Genomic DNA, 18,153 nt, shown 5'->3' with positions numbered 1-18,153 from the left:
TGAAGGAATTTTAATGAAGGCACAGGAAGTCTTTTTAAGCTAAATGAATTGTGTTTGACTCTTGACAAAAAGACTCGAGCTCATTGACTTCCTCGGTTATGGTTTCGCTTCTGCGTGCACGCCCGAGAGTCCCTTGACTCTACCTGCATCCTCTTAATGGAAAAAAACTCTTTCCGTTTGAACTCTAATGCGATTTATAAACCAAATTGGAGCTTGATTATATCGCTACCGTAATTGGCATAAAGACAGAACTGAGAGTCGGCCTGCAAAATTACATTTTAAAAAATTAATTCGCCGACTGAGGTGCCAGACGTTTGGAATAAGTGTTTTTGAACCACGATACCGCTCTGGCGCGGCTTTAATGAATTTGACAAACTGAAAAGCAATCACGACCCGCTAGCTAAATGCTTTGAACAGAGACGTTTCTAATTGATTGATAAGACCTCACGATGCCCGCCTCTTTGTTGCCGGGGCAACGGCGGTTGGCGGACTGTCGCCGTCTGCACGGCTCTCTGAACGGCCTGGTCCGCAAAGCGAGCGGAATATTCGGATGTTAATTTCAGCGGGAAGATTGCGAGAGGAGGGGAGAAAATGCTGTCAGACTGTTTCTCGTGACAATAAAGAGGAAGTCATTGTCGGATTAAAATGGACTGCTGCGGATTTGCGGGCTTCCATCTTCCGTTCATATGCAAATGAGCGCGCGCTGATTGTTTCCTCCTATTTGAATGTGCGCCGCTTGCCCCCAGGGGCTGGAGATTTCCAGGGTCACGGAGAGACGGGGTATTTAAGTACAGAGAACTCCTAATGTGATGTACGAATGAACTCAGAATTTTTCCCTAAACCTCAGATGTCCTTTGTTAATACGCATTTATTTTACGTTTCTCATCCCTTCTGATTAAGTCAAACTATTCGTTTACTTTTTCCATACGTGCCAACGTAGTTAAACCTTGACCTCGGCGAGGAAAGAGGCGGAGTGCTTATTGAATATGTTTAAGAGAAATTAGCATAGATCTACATAATAAGGAGGTGGTGATGATTATTCATGCGTCGCAAATGCTTGAGAGGTCGGACGATTCCGGTGAATAATCCTTTACTGTCATTAAAGCGCGGCCGCAGATGTGAGCGCGTCCCCTGCGCAAACCTGATATGTGGCGTGGGTGGAGAAGTTTGATTGCAAACTGAGTGTGAACCTTTGCTTGCTGCGCTGTCGTGAGAGAGGAAGATGTTGTTAGTTCTGTCTGGGTGAATGTTTGTGTAACTCCGTCATGACATTAACAGTGCGTGGGCCTGACGTTAACAAGCTGGAGTGTGGTTGGGTGTCTGGTGCAGTGTGTTTTTCTCTAAATTAAAGCAATTTATTTCTACTCTGAGTTCTGCCAGGAGAACGTTATGAAGCGTATGGACCGGTGCTCTGGTACCTGTGTGGTCTGATTCTCTTTGTAGTTGTTTTGAAGGTCAAAGACGTGAGTAAGTGTGGTGAGAAGGTTTTGTGGAGAGGACTGAACTAACTTCATCTTGACTTTATACATGATTTCAGCTGGACATCCCTCTCTGCTTTTTTGTGTTATTTTAGTCTAATGTGAATTTAACATGCACTTTTAGACGGTTATATGACTCTGATGCCTGGGTTTAAGCTTGTTTATCTAATAATGAAAACAAACTCAATTACAAAATTTTGACATGTTTTTTTTTTTCAAATAAACTGCATCCCATATGAAACTACAGATACTGTAACTGCTCTCTAAAACCTGTTCTATTTATTTCCTAGTCAAGGAGCTGTCAATCCAAATCTCACTATAGCCAATGAAAGTAAAGTGCCCTTAAGGCCCGCCCACATGTGAGTTTGAGCTAGAAAGGCTTGAACTTGAGAAGCATAAACAAAATGATTCCTAAACCAAAGGAATTTTTTCAATTGCGTTTATTGTTTTCATTATGAGAGTGTTTTTTTTCGTCTTTCTCATTGTACTGTATATTTTTGTAACAAAAAATCCAATATTGTTTGGCTATTTTTATTAAACTGGATGTGATAAAAGTACAGGTTAATTATACTTCATATAACCGTATTGCACAATTTTCTTAGTTTTTACAAAATGTTAAATTTATGGACAAACTTCTAAAGCAAACTGTCGATCATAATTTTCTAACTAGCAGATTAGGTTGTTTATTAAACCTTTTAACTGATATCGTTTAACTTTATATTGAGCATCAGTTGATTCAAGTCAAGTTTGCCCATCATCAGTAATGGTAATAATTAAAATGAATGGATTAAACCAATTCTTGTGTTGTGTTGAATGACCCAGTTACATTGGGCTGAAATGAACGATAATAAATACAGAAATGTAAGGTCTTTATATATATATATATGTATATATATATATTGTCATAAGGAGTAAAAAATAACATTTTCTTTTCTTGCTGCTCCAACTTTTTATAAATGCAGTTTTACCACAGTGATGCGTTGTGGCCATTTCACCAAAATTTGATCTCATTTTTTCTATCAATATGCAAATATTTTTTTTATCTGATTTTTATGTACTTATTTGTTTTTGCATCCCTCTTAGAAAATAGCCCTTCTGATTGACACCTGTATCTTTGACAAGTTCACCTCCTTCAGCCTGCTTGTGTTTGAGCATGAAGCCAATGGCAGGCCAAGTGTTAAGGGCCGTTCACATTATAACGATAACTATACAAATATTGCGGTCATATTTTGGAGAAAAGACGTTCGCGAATGAAAAGGAAAGGATCAGCAGGTCATCTCCATTCATTTTAGTGACTGAGAACACTGCAGCGCGCAGTCTTAAAATAATCATAACGTTATTGTTATAGTCCGCTGGTGTGGACGCAAATATAGTTATAGTTACAGTTATCGTTATCGTTGTAATGTGAACGGCCCTTTACTGAATGCAATTCACTAGTTTCGTCAGTATCCCTCCTGTAATGATTGCTTTTCACGTCTCCAGCGCAAAGCTCTAGAAGAAGACCAGCCATTTATTTCAGAAGAAATTCTGCAATTCTAAAAAGCTTTAATGCAGTATGTTATCGACTATGAGCTTTTAATGGCAGGAGCACTCAATGCCCACATGCACAGAGGGCTTAGAGCTCTCTCTCTCTCTCTCTCTCTCTCTCTCTCTCTCTCTCTCGCTCTCTCTCTCTCTCTCTCTCTCACTCTCTCTCTCTCTCTCTCTCTCTCGCTCTCTCTCTCGGTCTCCCTCTCCAAGAAAGCTTCCTCCTACCTTTGCTGCAGTAACTCTAATGTATAGATCTTCTTGAGAGCTTAATGGGCTAATGCGTGTGGTAATATTTCTGGGTCAGAAAGACTCATATGTGTGTGTATACTGTAGTGTAATCTTAGGGCCTTCCTCAGGCCTCCGCTGTCCGGATGCGAGGGATCTCAAACCCTCTCCCTAAATAGCCGGCATTCTTTCCCTCGCCCCAAGAGGCCCCGGGGGTAGAGTTGAGGAAGGGAGAGCAGTGCTCGCTGTGTCCTGCTCTCGTCCCTGTGATGCTAGGGTCACGCCGTGTACTATCGATCACCACCGTCAGCAGCGAGGCTGAGAACACGTGCACGTGTGTGTGTGTGTGCTGGGAATACAGTCCGCGGGAGAAACCAAATTGTTATGGAAACTAACTCCGGTAGAAAAAAGGATTACATGCTGTGTGTCTATGGGCGATACACGGCATTGTGCACACATGATCTGGTCTTGTAGCGTAAGCATGGTTTTCTTGGCGAGTATAGGATTAAACTATAGATTGTTGTGGAAAGTGTGCATTTTTTGTACATAATACAAATGCATAGAAACAGTCGGTGGATCCAAAGCTTAAACCATATCGTTTCAGAAAGTGTGGAAGTTTGCGCAACTGTGAATAAATGGTGTTAAAAAAATGATGCCAGATCCCATATGGCGCATCGCATGCGACGTTGCAGCATGTGTGGTGTAGCGCCGCACGTTTCCCCGCCATGATGCAGAGAGAGTATTGTGTATGCGTGCGCTCTTGTAGATTTCCACAGCCTCAGCATAATCACAGTTGGTGGATGCATGGGTTAACTTCACATACTCGGCAGGCAGCGCAAGAAAGCTGACCTGAAAGAGGTCAATCTCTCTCTCCGAAGAACAGCGGAGGAGAAATAATGAGAGAGCGTGAGGCAGACGGACACACGAAGGGAGGGAGAGAGAGAGAGAAAGGTGGGAGGAGAGGAGACTCGGCCATTCGAAACCCATTTTCGAGGGCTCTCCAGGAAGTAGTAATTGTTTGGTGACTGGAGCACTCTTTAGGGAAATGAAGGCTATCTGGGCGTGCAGAGAAGAGATAATGTGTGTGCACATCACTCACCCTTTAATAAAGAGCAGAGCCCGGCTGCGCACCGGCCAACCCTGGGATACGGCGCGAGGGCGGGAGGGAGGGAGGGAGGGATGGATTAGCTGTAGTAGAAGAGGGGGGAGGAGACAGTTTATACAAGCCAGGCTGCGGAAGAAGAGGGGGTTGGATGGACAGATTACAGTCATTAGATCGGTGGAAGACGGGAATGAGAGATGTGTCACGCAAGGTCCAAATCATTTAATTAGCAGACAATAACGTTTTCTTCTCTGAGAGAGTATAGAAGTGCAACTGAATTCATAATATTTCAAAAAACAAAAAAGGCTGTTTGGACACTTGTCTGAAGCTGTAGACAGGAAATAATGGAGGGGGCTAAGGGCTGGAACTGGGAAAATCTCATTCAAACCGACCCAGCTCAATACCTTCAAGCATGTACACTAGGTTTCAACTTTTCTATATTTTCTTTGATATTTTGTTTGCATTGTATATTTCCCAAGCTTTGTGAATATTGCAATGATTTAAATGCAGTTTTTTTGACCACTTTGTTTCCTAGAGACCGTGCCTGTAGGCCGCTTTGACTCCCACTCTGTGTCAGCCCGTTGCAAGTATGAGTGTTAAGATAAATGTTCAATATAGGAAAACTGTTGAATAGTTTTTCTCAATATATTTGCTTGGGTATTTTCTTAATTATTTTTACTGCAGTTTAGTCATATGTTGATGCATATACAATGCATTATATAAATATATTTTTTGATTATTAAATGTGTGTGTGTGCGTGTGCGTGTATATATGTGTATTCTTTAAGGAAATACTTATTATTTTACTATTTGCTTGACATTTTGCTTTAAACATTGTACTTTGCATCATGTTTTCTCTAATTAGAAGTCACAACAGACACGTTCACGTCAAAACGACTTTTCCCCCTAGTATTACAACTTAAATGTCATATTGGTATAACTTTATTCACATATTTTCTTTGAGACTTAACTTAACAATCCTATGACTTCATTCTTGTCGTTTTTACTTTATCCTCAAGAAATTAGCACTATGTTCCTGTAATCTTCATTTTTTTATCATGGCGCTAAAGTGTGCTTGACGAATTGAATCAAAAGTGTTAAAATATGTAGAGACAATTTTGGGGTGCAGAATTAATATAGTTTTGATTTTAGTTTTATTCATATTTTAAATTAATTTAGATTTTTAGTTTTTAGCAATTTTGGTATATGCTTTTGTCATTTTATAATTTATTTGTTTATTTTTATGTTGCTATATAATATTAATTAATTTCTATTTTAGTTTTATTTTAGTTTATTATTATAATTTTAGGTCATGTTTGTTTGATTTCAATGAACAGAGACATTTTCAAAGTTTTAAGTTTAGTAAACTAAAATAACCTTGCTGGGGTGGTACCCTTAGGGGTTTTGTACACCTAACATGTAACTGTACATTTAAAGGTACACAATAGGTCCTTAGGGTACAAGTATGTATAACATACATGTTCTGTATGAAAATTAACCACTCCAGTGACGATAAAAATTCTGCACTGACAGTGTATTTATGTAGTACATTTTGACAATGTTGCATAGTCTCAAAAAAATTTTGAGAAAAAAGAAGAAATATATATACAGTAGCTTACATAGGGAATAGAACATATGGCATAAATGCACATGTTATTGTCCCCATAGATAATTATATGATGTATCAACTAAAACACTGCATACCTTCACTGGGACATTCGGTCAATTAGGACTGTATGCTGTAACTTACTGTTCTCAAACAATAGTGCATTACAGACATTATTTGAAAATAATTCTCAGAAGAGCTCATGTTTTAATAACAGACCCGTCTCTTGAGCACTAAAGATTTACACGGTACAGGATGGCGGCCGCTGATGTGTGTTGCTTCACAGACACCGACCCAGAGTGTGTGTGTGTGTGTGTGTGTGTGTGTGTGTGTGTGTGTGTGTGTGTGTGTGTGTGTGTGTGTGTGCGTGTGTGTTTGTGTGTGTGATTCCTGTTGAGTCTGCTGTAAAGGCAACATCATCTCTCCCCTTCCCTTTAATCCGGGCCCGTCTGACGGCGAAGTGAGCGTCTTTGACGTTTCAAAGGCTTCCCCCATCATGACTCCTGACACACTACACACCCCGACGCGCTATCGCCGTGCCCCTGACAGCTGCACAAATTGGCTGAAAGAGGTGTCTGCAGCGAGGACTTTGATCAGCTGAGCTTTTGCTCTCTCGCGCTCTGTCTGCATCCGTCCTGGCGTCGTGTTGCGAAGGCCGGGCTGGCGATCTGCAGAGGGGAGCTGGGTCGGGTGGGTCTGATAAGCTGCTGCTCACAGGGGAAGATTTTCGTTCGGTTGGATCATGCGTGTTTGTATGATTGTCTGGAGCCGTGTCAGACATGTATATGGTATGTGTAGTTTCTGGGAACTGGGTGGATTTATTGTATCCAGATTTCTTGTAGGGGTCTGGCGTACTAAGCCACAGTTACTGTATGTATGAATGTACGTGTGCGTTAGTGTTTCAGTTTTGCCTTACTTCTAGAAGTACCCAATTTCATTGCATTGTATCATCCACGATTGACAAGGTGTCTATCCACGTGTTGTCTATACCAGTGGTTCTCAAACTTTTTCGTTGTAAGGCCCCCTTTGTGTAGAGTGCATCGCTTTGCGGCCCCCCAAATAAAGACTTATAATCTTAAATGTAACATTTTTATTTCAACAAAAACATATTCGGTTATACAATGCTGAAACATCAATTCTTTTGTCTGGTGGTCTTATTTTTCTGATGTTTGATTGCATAAAATCTATGATCAATTTCTATATTTCATGAAATGCCACAAAATCTGTGGCCCCCTGGATCCATCTCGGGGCCCCCCCACGGGCCACGGCCCCCAGTTTGAGAACTACTGGTCTATACCACTGATTCTGGACAGCCACTTTTTTGACGTTTGAAATCAAATCTTGATGTAGGCTGAATTCGTATCCCCATTACGTCTAAGTGCATCGGTTAGTAAATTATTCAATATCAATTATTAAATATTGCTAAGTGTTTGCTCTTCCATATTTTAAGAGTCTTAAGAGTTCTTGATTATGTGATTAAGGTCCAATCCTAATTCTAGCCCTTACCCCTACACTTTCCCCTACCCCTCCGTTTGGCGCGTCACGTGAAGGGGTAGGTGTGTTTCAATTCTCTTTTGGTCGGAGGGGTAAGGGTAAGGGCCAGATAGCCCTTCAAACGAAGATTTTTCGGGACCTCACTTCAAACGAAGGGCTAAGAGAAATTTCCAAAATGGCTGCTCACTCGAGCAAGCAGGCCCATAAATGTAAGTAATTTTTGCCATTATTAAGGATTTTTATGACAATTTTTCATTTTATGTATGTTACATTCAAACTTGCGTTTGTATTTACGGTGGTGTTCTTTTAACGTTTGCAAAAAAAATCGCTAAGGTTTGCTAGCGGACAGCACTGATTGCACGATATTAGAAAATATCTTTTCATGTCATATACCCGGTGCATCGGCGCATGTCCTCTGACGTAACGTTAGGAGCTAGCTACGACGTATGATGACGTATACCAGTGTAGTAGTGGTGTCCCATTTCTTAGCGGAAAATTTGTAACCCTTCCCCTTGCCGCTTTGTTTCAAGGGGCAAGGGGAAGGGGCGAGGGGTCGGCGAAGGGGTAGAAAATAGAATTGGGATTGGGCCTAAGTATCAGTTTTATCTCAAATGTTTCTCTTAGAACCTTTAAAGTAGAAAATACTGTAGAAACTACTTTTAAAAATCGTGGATGTAGTATCAAGTTGTGTGTGTATAGCAAAGCTCGGATTATTTGGTTTCTGGAGGAATTTGATGAGACATGACCGAGATCTTTAAATTCGATTGTAGACTTCAAGGAATAATTCACCCCAAAATGAAAATTCTGTCATCATTTACTCACCCTAAAGTTGGTTCAATCTTGTATACAGTTCTTCGTTCTGTATAACACAAAAGAAGGTATTTTAAAGAGTGTTGGGAAACGAAACCATTCTGGGGCACTATTGACTACTATAGTAGATGTTATCCTTCTGCGGTGCAGTGCCCCAGAACTGTTTGGTTACAAACATTCTTCCAAATATCTTTTTTTGTGTTCAGCAAAACAACCAAATTTACACAGGCTTGAAACACCTTGAAGGTGAGTGCGTTTTTTGAGATTTTGAAACTCAATTGAGATTACATTCTCGGGAGAGAATCCTAGAAGCAAAAATCTCAATTTCTTTCTGTTGATGCTCATTGCTGTCTATACGAAACGATTAAGATTTTAAAAAATTGCTTATGTAATACTACAGCGTAACTAAAATAAAAAGTATGTTACTTTACTCTTAACTTTAAAGGGTATTTTTTACATAAGATGTGTAATTCGTCACCACCTAGAACTGGTGCATAATTTGTTGTTGACGCAAGCTTGTTTTTGTCATAGCCCGTCATATTCATATTCTGTAAAATCCCCTACATTTTTAATCCCAACATGAGGTGTACGTTTCCATCGAAGCTCGGTCAAACAAATGTCTGTTGTGACGGCACTTTGTCATCTCTCTCTTGTTCCCTGTCTGCGCGTTGTATTCCTGAGAACTCAATGGCTTCATTCATAACTGTAGCCTGAGGCGCAGGGGTGTGTGAAGTTTATGAATGCAGAATCTATCCAGCCCACGATAGGCCTGTCTCCCTGTCTGTCTGTCTGTCTGCCTGCCTTTCTGACTGTCTTTCTGACTGTCTGGAGGAAATTGCAGGCGGTGTGGAAGTGCAGGTAATAGATTAATGCCAGGGGAGACTTGCCAGTGTACAGCATGCACAACTGACAGCCAATGATTATCGCAAACAGAGAGAGAGAGAGAGAGAGAGAGAGAGAGAGAGAGAGAGTAAGAGAGCAAGTGCCAGACAGGCTTACACACATACAGCCCGTCACATGCTGTAGACTTCACAAAGACAGCTCACACACAAATAATAGCTCTCGTGCTATAGTCTTATTGTCGAAGTGATGTTTCTATATCTGACTGTTGTGTCTAGCAGAGCATTGAACCTTTTATGTGCTGTTTAGAATGGATGCTAATCATGGGCCAATCAGATGCGACCTGGTGACTTGTTTAATACGATTTTAATAATAATACGATTTTGATAATTGTGTAGATTTGCAGGACAGTTTGTTGTCATTTTTATTGATTTAATAATGTGAAATAAAGTGTTTGTGAAAATGTGCACGTGCAAATACATAGATATGCACAGCCTTTTATAATGTAATTATATACAGCTGCTGGGTTCATTTCATCAGCATTTCTAGATGTAATGTGGTCATTCCAGTCCAGTGTCTGTTGAATTTCAACAAAATCAAACCTCAGGAGGGACATAAAGTCATCCAGCAGCAATGTGAAAGACTGACAGCATGACAAGACACGTGATAAAAATCCAGGTTATCACATAAAACATTTTTGGGAACTCTTCCTAAATTCATGTACTGTTGTACTGCCTAAAAGTGAATATGAACTTGTTTGCAGTATTTGAGGTCTGAAAAAATACTGGGCATCTTTTCTGTTGTTTTGACCTGCTTCTCCAGTTTTTATTTTTCTGCAAATAAATGCAAATAAAACTATATTTTATTTTAAAAACGTGTCTCTTATTTTTTTTGCGGCTGTATGACATCACTTAATGTGTTTCTCAATCAGGGGCTGAGGCTCACTTCGGGACCTTAATGCTTGAAAGTATTTAATATAAGACAAAACAAGCATTAAAATAAGCTAAATCAACAAACTGAACACAGACAATTTGTTTTTGTAACAAATGTACATCTTTCTAGTTATGGCTAGAATATTTCAGAATGGTTTTTGGATAGAAATTGTGTTCACATATTGTTGTCTTATCTGCTTTCTAACGGGTGAGAGATTATTATTTAAAGTGTGCATTACAGTAATCCTATAAAGATCAAAGAAATTGCAAATAACACGTACTGTTTGTCCTGCAGCAGTCATATGCCCCGCCCCCTCCACCCATGGCTCCGCCCAGCCCCAGCACCAACAGCAGCAGCCACTGCGGAGCGGAGCAGCTCAGTAAAACCAACCTGTACATCCGGGGCCTTCCGCCTGGCACCACCGACCAGGACCTCATCAAACTCTGCCAACCGTGAGTGTGGTTCCACAGCTGTCGCTGTCTGTCACTAACTCTGTCTCTTTGTCTAAGCATTATTGCCATCTACATCCCACCCGCTCCGTACCTATTTATAGTCGCGAAAGACTCGTATGCACCGTCATAGATATACATAAGCATTATCACAATCATGTCAATGCAGGCAGAGAAGGTCATGGTGGCAGCGTTTGGTTAGGGGAAGAATATGGGCCTGTAAATGGAGTCGGCATCATTAGTGGAGCGAGGTCATTATGAAAGGCCGTAAGAGGACCAGGGGGGCAGCTTGCATAATCTTCTCTGATGAGTCATTCAGATATCAATCTACTGTCTTGCGTGGGGGCTTTCTGCCTTCAAACCCTAGACGTTTATTCCGCTGTGATGACCTTTTGTGAATATATTTGAGTTTGCTTGTGTAGAGCGGGCTATGGTTTCTAGGTGACCTTTAATGCAGGGCGGGTTGTCAGAATGCTGAAAGTTTCAGTAGTCAATACGCGTTTTGATATGACCAAATATTTAATAGCAACTGATTATTATGCAATACTACCAATCCTTGACATGGGGAAAAATGATTGTGGTGACGGATGAGAATTCGTTCACACTGTTTATTATACAGTACGTGAGCAAGTTTTACTGATTCGTTCCCACAAATGATCATCACATGATTTTTAGGTAAATCGTGCTCAAGTTTTATTTAATTTGTTCACTTGTTTTAGGTCAATCATTCTCATGTTTTTATCATTTGTTTCCTTGTTTTATAAAAACCTTAATGCCTTAATTGTTTTATGCTCATGATTAGTCAATGAACACCATCAACGTTGCTCTGTCCATAGCAGCAACTATGTCTTTAATTGTTAAGCAGTGATGGTTTTTTACTTAAGACACAAGAGAATGAATTAGCAAAATTGTCATGTGCAAAGCTTGGTAGAATACAAAGAAATTATGTAAGGATAAACAAATTCAGTTGAAACAATGGCACATATTGTAGCTTTCAAGTATTTCTTTATTAGGTAAACATTTTTTCCAAGATTTAAGTAAGCGTTCAGACACCGCAATGCCTAATGCACAAAATCCATTATTTCGATTTTTTTGTACCGTTTGTTATGAATAAAAAAGCCTGAAGAGACACATTTTGTGAAAGTCATTGTTTAAAATATTTTTGGAGCTTTGGTGTACCGACTTTTCATATATTTTTTGCTATAATTTGTTTTGGTCGAGCACCCATTTCAAGTTGTGGTATTTGGTTACATATTGCCGCTGTCCTTCTAAAACATCGTATCTCCATATTCCGTATTATTATTAGTCACACTTGATGTTTGTCACTGAGTTTTGCTATATTTAACCAATGAAAAGCATTACAAAATGCTTGTTAACTTTGGTACACCACAGTATGTCATCATTTAAAAAGCACAGTGGTTTTTTCCATTTTCTGAAAGACGTGAAAGAAGTGTATGAATGATGCATGGAATTACATTTTACATTTTAAAAGGCTGCTACTTCTAATGCCCCCAAATGTTCCATGTCAAAACTCACAATGGTGAAACCTCCAGCCACGACACACGTGCAGGTCTCTCCATCTCTCCCAGGGTCTCGGACTACTGTGGTCCCGGTTAGCCCAAGGCCTTGAGCGGGATTGGAATAAAAAATTCATGATTATGAAAGTTTTATTAGCGGCTGCTACCGTGCCAAATGGGCAGTAACATTTTGGAAAGGTCAAAAGGGTTCGCCTTGGGGCTCACTTCCAAAGCTCAGCAGAATAAAGAAAGTGCCCACAAACACTTTTTTAGCATAACACCATAATGATTTAGGTGGCATGCATGCATGTGTGTACCCCAGTGTGGAGATCTAAAGGTCCCTGCCGCACACGTGCGAAAGCGCACATATGCACGGACGGTCAGTGACCCCTTTTCATTCTCGCGTCGTGTCGGGAAGGGCAGTGAAAAGTGCTTCTGTCAGGCTGACATTTCCGAGATCTTCTCCAGTGATTTCCTGCGGAAGATTGGCAGCGTTTTGAGGCTGAAGGTACAATAGGGTTAGACTCTAAAGATGAAAAACCTGGCCTCAGCGGAATCCGAAACCCCGGCCGTATAAAAACCAGCTCTTGTAGTTTTCAGCTTGCCTTTAATGAGATAATCCTGTAATTGAAGAACGACGTAACAGCAGAATGGTAGCAAATTGTGACTTGGAGACAAATACGTAGATTTTATGATCGCTATGGTGTTGTGTTAGAAGAGGTAAAAAGGTCAGGTTGAAGGACGGTTACATTTACTGAGACAAAAAAACCCTCCAGAAAATGTGCCAGGGCGTTTTCATAAAAGGGTTGAATATGAATCATGAATTTTTAATGAAAGCCTTGGGTGAACACGTTGTCATCATGTTTATGTACTTTCATTATGCATCTGCGATGTGTGTGTATGTTGGTAGGGTGGGGAATCATGTGTGTGCCAGTTCATTACTTTTCCTTTCCATGAGTCGATATCATGGAGTATTAAACCTCAGGACAGAATTTTACAAAACCATTTAAAATAATTGCATTTCAGAGCCCCTCATTACATCTCTGATTTGAATCTAATGCTACAGAGAGAAAGAGAGCACCATCCAACTCAATTCCACTCACACTTGGAGCAAGGTTAGAAGAAATAAATGAGGATTTCATTTCAGTTACGTTCTGTACGTGAACGCTCTTTGCCCAGTGTGTCTGTCAGTGTGTGTGTGAACCCCGACGCCGTCACTTGGAATGGTCTTGTAGTCGACAAATGTACCGTACATGTGGTCTATATAATGGTGTGACGGCAAAAAATTAGAAAATGAAGATGAATCCAATGAATATAAATATTAATGACATAAAATAATATTATTACCAGTTTGTTTTCAACATTTTTGCTGTCACACCATAGGACACATGTAAAGGATATTGGTCAACAACCCATCCACAGATTTACATTTATGTATTTGGCAGATGCTTTTATCAAAACATTCAAAGCATTTAAGTTAAGAACCTTTTATCAGTATGTGTCCCTTAGGATCAAAGCCACGACCTGAATGATGATAACACAAGTAAACTATAGAAACACCGTCTGCACAGTTGAAATGCTTCATTCGGAAAATTCTACATAATCCTTTCCCATTGTGTGATTAAGTATTTTGGATAATTTTATTATGCTTTCAGCAACCAATAAGAATGTGACACTTTAAATCCTTTCTGTTTAAATTCACTTTTCCTTCAAAAATGAGCTGTATGCTCATGCATTGAGTTGATGTTTAACTTGGTCATGTTTGTTTCTTATCCGTATTTTGAGAATAAATAATATAATAAATCATTACTGTTTGTCACTGTTCATATCTAACAAATAAAAAGCATGAAAAAGTCCTTGTCAACTTTGACAAAACATTATTTATTCATTTAAAAAGTTCAGGGTTTCTCCACTTCCTGAAACGCAGTGTGTTTGGACATCCAAGGTTTCGGAAGGACAGCGACGATATAAAACTGAACATGGATCGGAAAGCTCGGATAATACAAAACATTGAAAGGAAATGAGTTATTATTGAAATCTCTGACTGTGGTTTGCTGAGTAGAGTTTGCGAGATTCAAACTCTTGTGAAATTCACATATGTGTTTGCTTGAATCTTCTTTTTTTCTAGTCTGGAAAGCGTGAAACCCCCAAAGTCTCCATTTGCTGTTCATTTAATCTCATAGCTATCTAGTGAAAAACAAGTGACATACAAAAGAGATTTAATATGCGTGTCTGTGTGAGGTACATTGGAGTTTTATTACCTTTTTCCAATAGTGTCTTGGCATTCAGCGATTCTAATGTTTCTACCTTCTACAGTATATTCCTTTCCTATGCATATCAAATATTTCATATATTCATGCAACAGAAAATACAACCTGCCAATGCCTGCCACATCCAAAATGTCTCTCTCTCTCCCTTTTTGTCTTTCTCTCGCTCTTTCTGTCTCTCAGTCTGATTGACTAACTGACTCAGTGGAGGAATTGCCCTCATGTACAGGGCTGCCACATCTAGGGGCCTCTAGGGTGGGATCTCATTTTCAGTCAGCAGAACCGCCCCCCCAGGCTCGAATAACTCAGGCATCCAGAGCATGGAAGCCATTTCAGAGCCAGTGACAGGGCTAGTAACAGGTCACGGTTTTTATTTCAAAGTGTTGCTTTCCTACAATGCGCTTGTCTGCTTGTTCTCGGGTAGAGTATTCACCCGTTCTTTGATTTATGTCCCCATCGTCATGGCTGCAGAAATGTCTAATTCACAGGAAGAAACGTGGGACGGTATTCCTAACGATTTGAAGAACAATCTATAATTCATATTTTTTAACTCGAAAAAAAACATTTTTTATTCATGTCGCCACTGTCGTCCAAAGTGATAACAGGCTGATTTAAAAAGTATTTGGAGGAGGAATCGAGTAAATATCTAACACGCTCTTCTTCTGTGTTTGAACCACATTGTCAAGTTTGATTAGTTTCGACAGGCCATATTGGTTAGGATCATTGTAGTGGTTAGGGTGGGATTGAAATATCACACGGTCATCTTTTTTATCCAAAGTTTAGAGAAACGTTGACGGAATCCTTCACACTGAGGTTCAAATGTTAAAAGCGACGTTATGTTGCGCAGGATAAACGTCGATACAGTAAAGTTATACCCTGCGATATCTGCAGGTGTTTCTCACGGCTGTTACGTATTTTCTAACGTTCAAAGCTGAGGTGAGATGGACGGCCGACTGCTCTTGAACAGCACCTGTTCTTGAGAGAGCACACGAGGGCCAAAAAGCCGCTAGCCATGAAAAGCCGTCTTGAAGTCTTTGTAAACTCAATCTCTCTTTCTCTCAGGATCACACGGGTCTTGTCGATGTGTGTGTGAGGTGGAAGAGGAAGTGGGAGGCTTAGTGAAAAGGCTAAACACTCGGGATGAAGATCCTGCAGGCTGGATTTTGCTCTGGGATGGAAAAGAAAATGTCAGTCATCGTTTTGCACTTCTGACTCCTCTCAGCAGATCAAACCTTGGCCTATTAGCACAACTTTCAATGCAGTTGGGACACAGACTGGCAGATTATCTTAGCAGGTGATGTCTGTGAACTAGCGTCGTTGTTAGAGCTAGCGTGCGGGGCTCTTTTTGGCTGCTTTTTCTGTATTATTCGGTCCAACGTGTCAATTTTAAACACGTTTTATACAAAAATAAATTATAATAAAATTATAAAGAAAGAACATTTTATTTGTATATGAATTGTATAATATTTTTATATTAGAGTTCTATTTTAGTCTTATGTCATAAATTAGGCACACATGTTTATATGAAAAGGTTTTTAAGACCATAAGAAGCATTTTACTGCGGTGCATTGGCATAACCATTGACATGGTCTTACTCAGTCAATATTAGGAAATCAGGATATATTTTCACAGAATGTTTTTTACATTATGTAGGATGATTTTATGCAGATAACATCAAATCACAAAGAAAGCTTTAGCTGGGTTTTCACAGGCAGGGTCACAAATAAATAAATGTAAATGCCTTAACTAATATGTGACCCTGGACAACAAAACCAGTCTTCTGGGTAAATTTTTCGAAATTTAGATTTTTACATAATCTGAAAGCTGACTAAATAAACTTTCTATAGATATATGAGTTGTTAAAATAGGACAATATCTGGCTGAGATACAACCGTTTAAAACTCAAGAATCTGAGAGTGCAAAAAAATCAAAATATTGAGAAAATTGCCTTTGAAGTTGTTAATCAGGGGCACTGTGGCAGACCATCCACTCACAAAAATAAAGTTTTTATATATTTAAGGTAGGAAATTTACAAAATATCTTCATGGAAGATGATCTTTACTTAATATCCTAATGATTTTTGGCATAAAAGAAAAATCGATAATTTTGACCCACACAATGTATTTTTGTCTTTTACTAAAAATGTTCCCGTGCTACTTAAGACTGGTTTTGTCATCCAGGGTCACATATAATATTGTTTATTTATGTTTTTCATAATATGCTACAGTATGTGAAAATGATCATTAACAAAGTTTAAGACTGTAAATGCGGTATAAATATTGTTATTTTATTATTTCATCGCATGAACTGATATTAATGAATTCAACCTTATTGTTTTGAATACATTCCTCACATTTATTTAAATGAGGCTTGTCATAGATGGTAACTTAACAAAGGTCAGCACTATTTGTGTGACAACTTTAAAGTTGTGCTACTGCTCCTCCTGGAAAGCAGGAGGTAGATTGATTGTTCTTCAAAAGTGATGCGTGTTCACATTTTCTATTGATCATATCGTTATTGTTCATCAAGCAAAGATAAAACGATAGAGAAGAGCAATACAGAAGTTCTTGGCATTTTAAAGGGCCGATTCAGGTGTTTGCAGTACAGTACATTCCCAGTAATTTATGACAGATCATGGCAGTGAATAGAATGTCAAATTCATGGCGCAAGCGTAGTGCGCAGTTTAATCCTATGTGAATCTCCCCTATAGTACATCCATTTTAGACAAGATAATTCCACATGTAAAAGGTCCCAGGGCCTCTTTCTTGAAGCCAGCGGAGCAACCAAGCGTACAAACAAACATCAGGCGCTCGTAACTCAATGCAGAAGTGAACCGAGCGGCACGTCAGACGAGACAGCTGCATTGGTAGCCAATTAAGAGATCCTCCACACCCACCTGGATGGAAGTTGAAAGAATGCTGGTTCACATCTCTCGGCACGAGACATCAAACGGGTGCTCTGGGGAAAATAAAAACACAGATCAGAGTGTGTGTGGGCCCGTTGAGAGCTGTCATTAGCACTTCACACACTGCAGTTGAAAGCTCCGCACACAAGACGTGTTGTCTTGACGGCCATCGAATCAGCCGGGATTCGTTCCCAGCTCTGGCTGTCACAGCACCCCATGATCTTTCAAACGTGCGCACGTAGGTATAGAAATATATTTATCTTCGTTTAAAATCCTTTTAGCCAGTTTGGTTAACCTCATGGGGCGTTTACAGTCATTTTTGTGTTCATGCACTGTACAGTGTTTGGGTGTTACAGTATTTTTCTTTTTTGTGGTAAGCGCTATTTTTTGTTTTGGGCAGTGTTGAATCTTTTCAGCTTAGTTTCCATGCAATGACATAATTGCTGTATTTTTTAAATGATGGATTTTGTTGTATTTACAGGAATCAGGATGCGGTCTGTTTGTCACAACAATGGCAAGGTTGAGCATTCTAGCGTTGAACACCTACACTGCAAAAAAGGACTTTCTTACTTAGTCTTTTTGTCTTGTTTTCCAGTAAAAATCTGCCAATGGGGTAAGAAAAATAATCTTGAATTGAGTGACTGAGAAAAAGGCCAACCTTAATTCAAGATTATTTTTCTTACCCCATTGTCATATTTTTTTGCTTGGTTTAAGCACAAATTAACAAAAATGTCATCTTTATTGACTAAAAACAAGACTTATTTTCTTAGGTCAGTTTGCTCATCAAGAAAATGCATCTTGATTCAAGATGATTCATCTTGATTTTTAGACATTTTTACTGGAAAACAAGAAAAAAAGAGTAAGTAAGAAGGTCAGTTTTTGCAGTGTACCGCTCTGAGGCGAAACATAAATTGTGCCGTTTCGTCTGCTGGCTCACTGAAGCCAGATTTATTTTCATTTACCAGCAGCATTTTGAAGTTCTATAACCATAAATCTCA

At 39.5% G+C, this 18,153-nt stretch overlaps 1 protein-coding gene across 7 annotated transcripts in view; it reads left to right on the top strand.

Moving 5' to 3' along the window:
• Nucleotides 1-18,153, top strand: part of rbms3 (RNA binding motif, single stranded interacting protein) — a 128,873-nt gene that overhangs the window by 16,230 nt on the left and 94,490 nt on the right. For 3 of the 7 annotated variants that reach the window (XM_057339185.1, XM_057339183.1, XM_057339189.1), the window contains exon 2: nucleotides 10,315-10,469. In XM_057339185.1, coding sequence (XP_057195168.1) covers nucleotides 10,315-10,469 — 155 coding nt within the window. Of the gene's footprint in view, nucleotides 1-10,311; nucleotides 10,470-15,491; nucleotides 15,545-18,153 lie in introns of those variants that run through there. The other 4 variants (XM_057339184.1, XM_057339182.1, XM_057339188.1 and 1 more) reach the window with 2 other exon arrangements.

The sequence above is a fragment of the Triplophysa rosa genome, linkage group LG8 (assembly GCF_024868665.1).
Source record: "Triplophysa rosa linkage group LG8, Trosa_1v2, whole genome shotgun sequence".
In the NCBI taxonomy this organism is placed as follows: domain Eukaryota; kingdom Metazoa; phylum Chordata; class Actinopteri; order Cypriniformes; family Nemacheilidae; genus Triplophysa; species Triplophysa rosa.
Note: the sequence above shows the minus strand (reverse complement) of the source record. Positions and strands in the feature narration are given on the sequence as shown.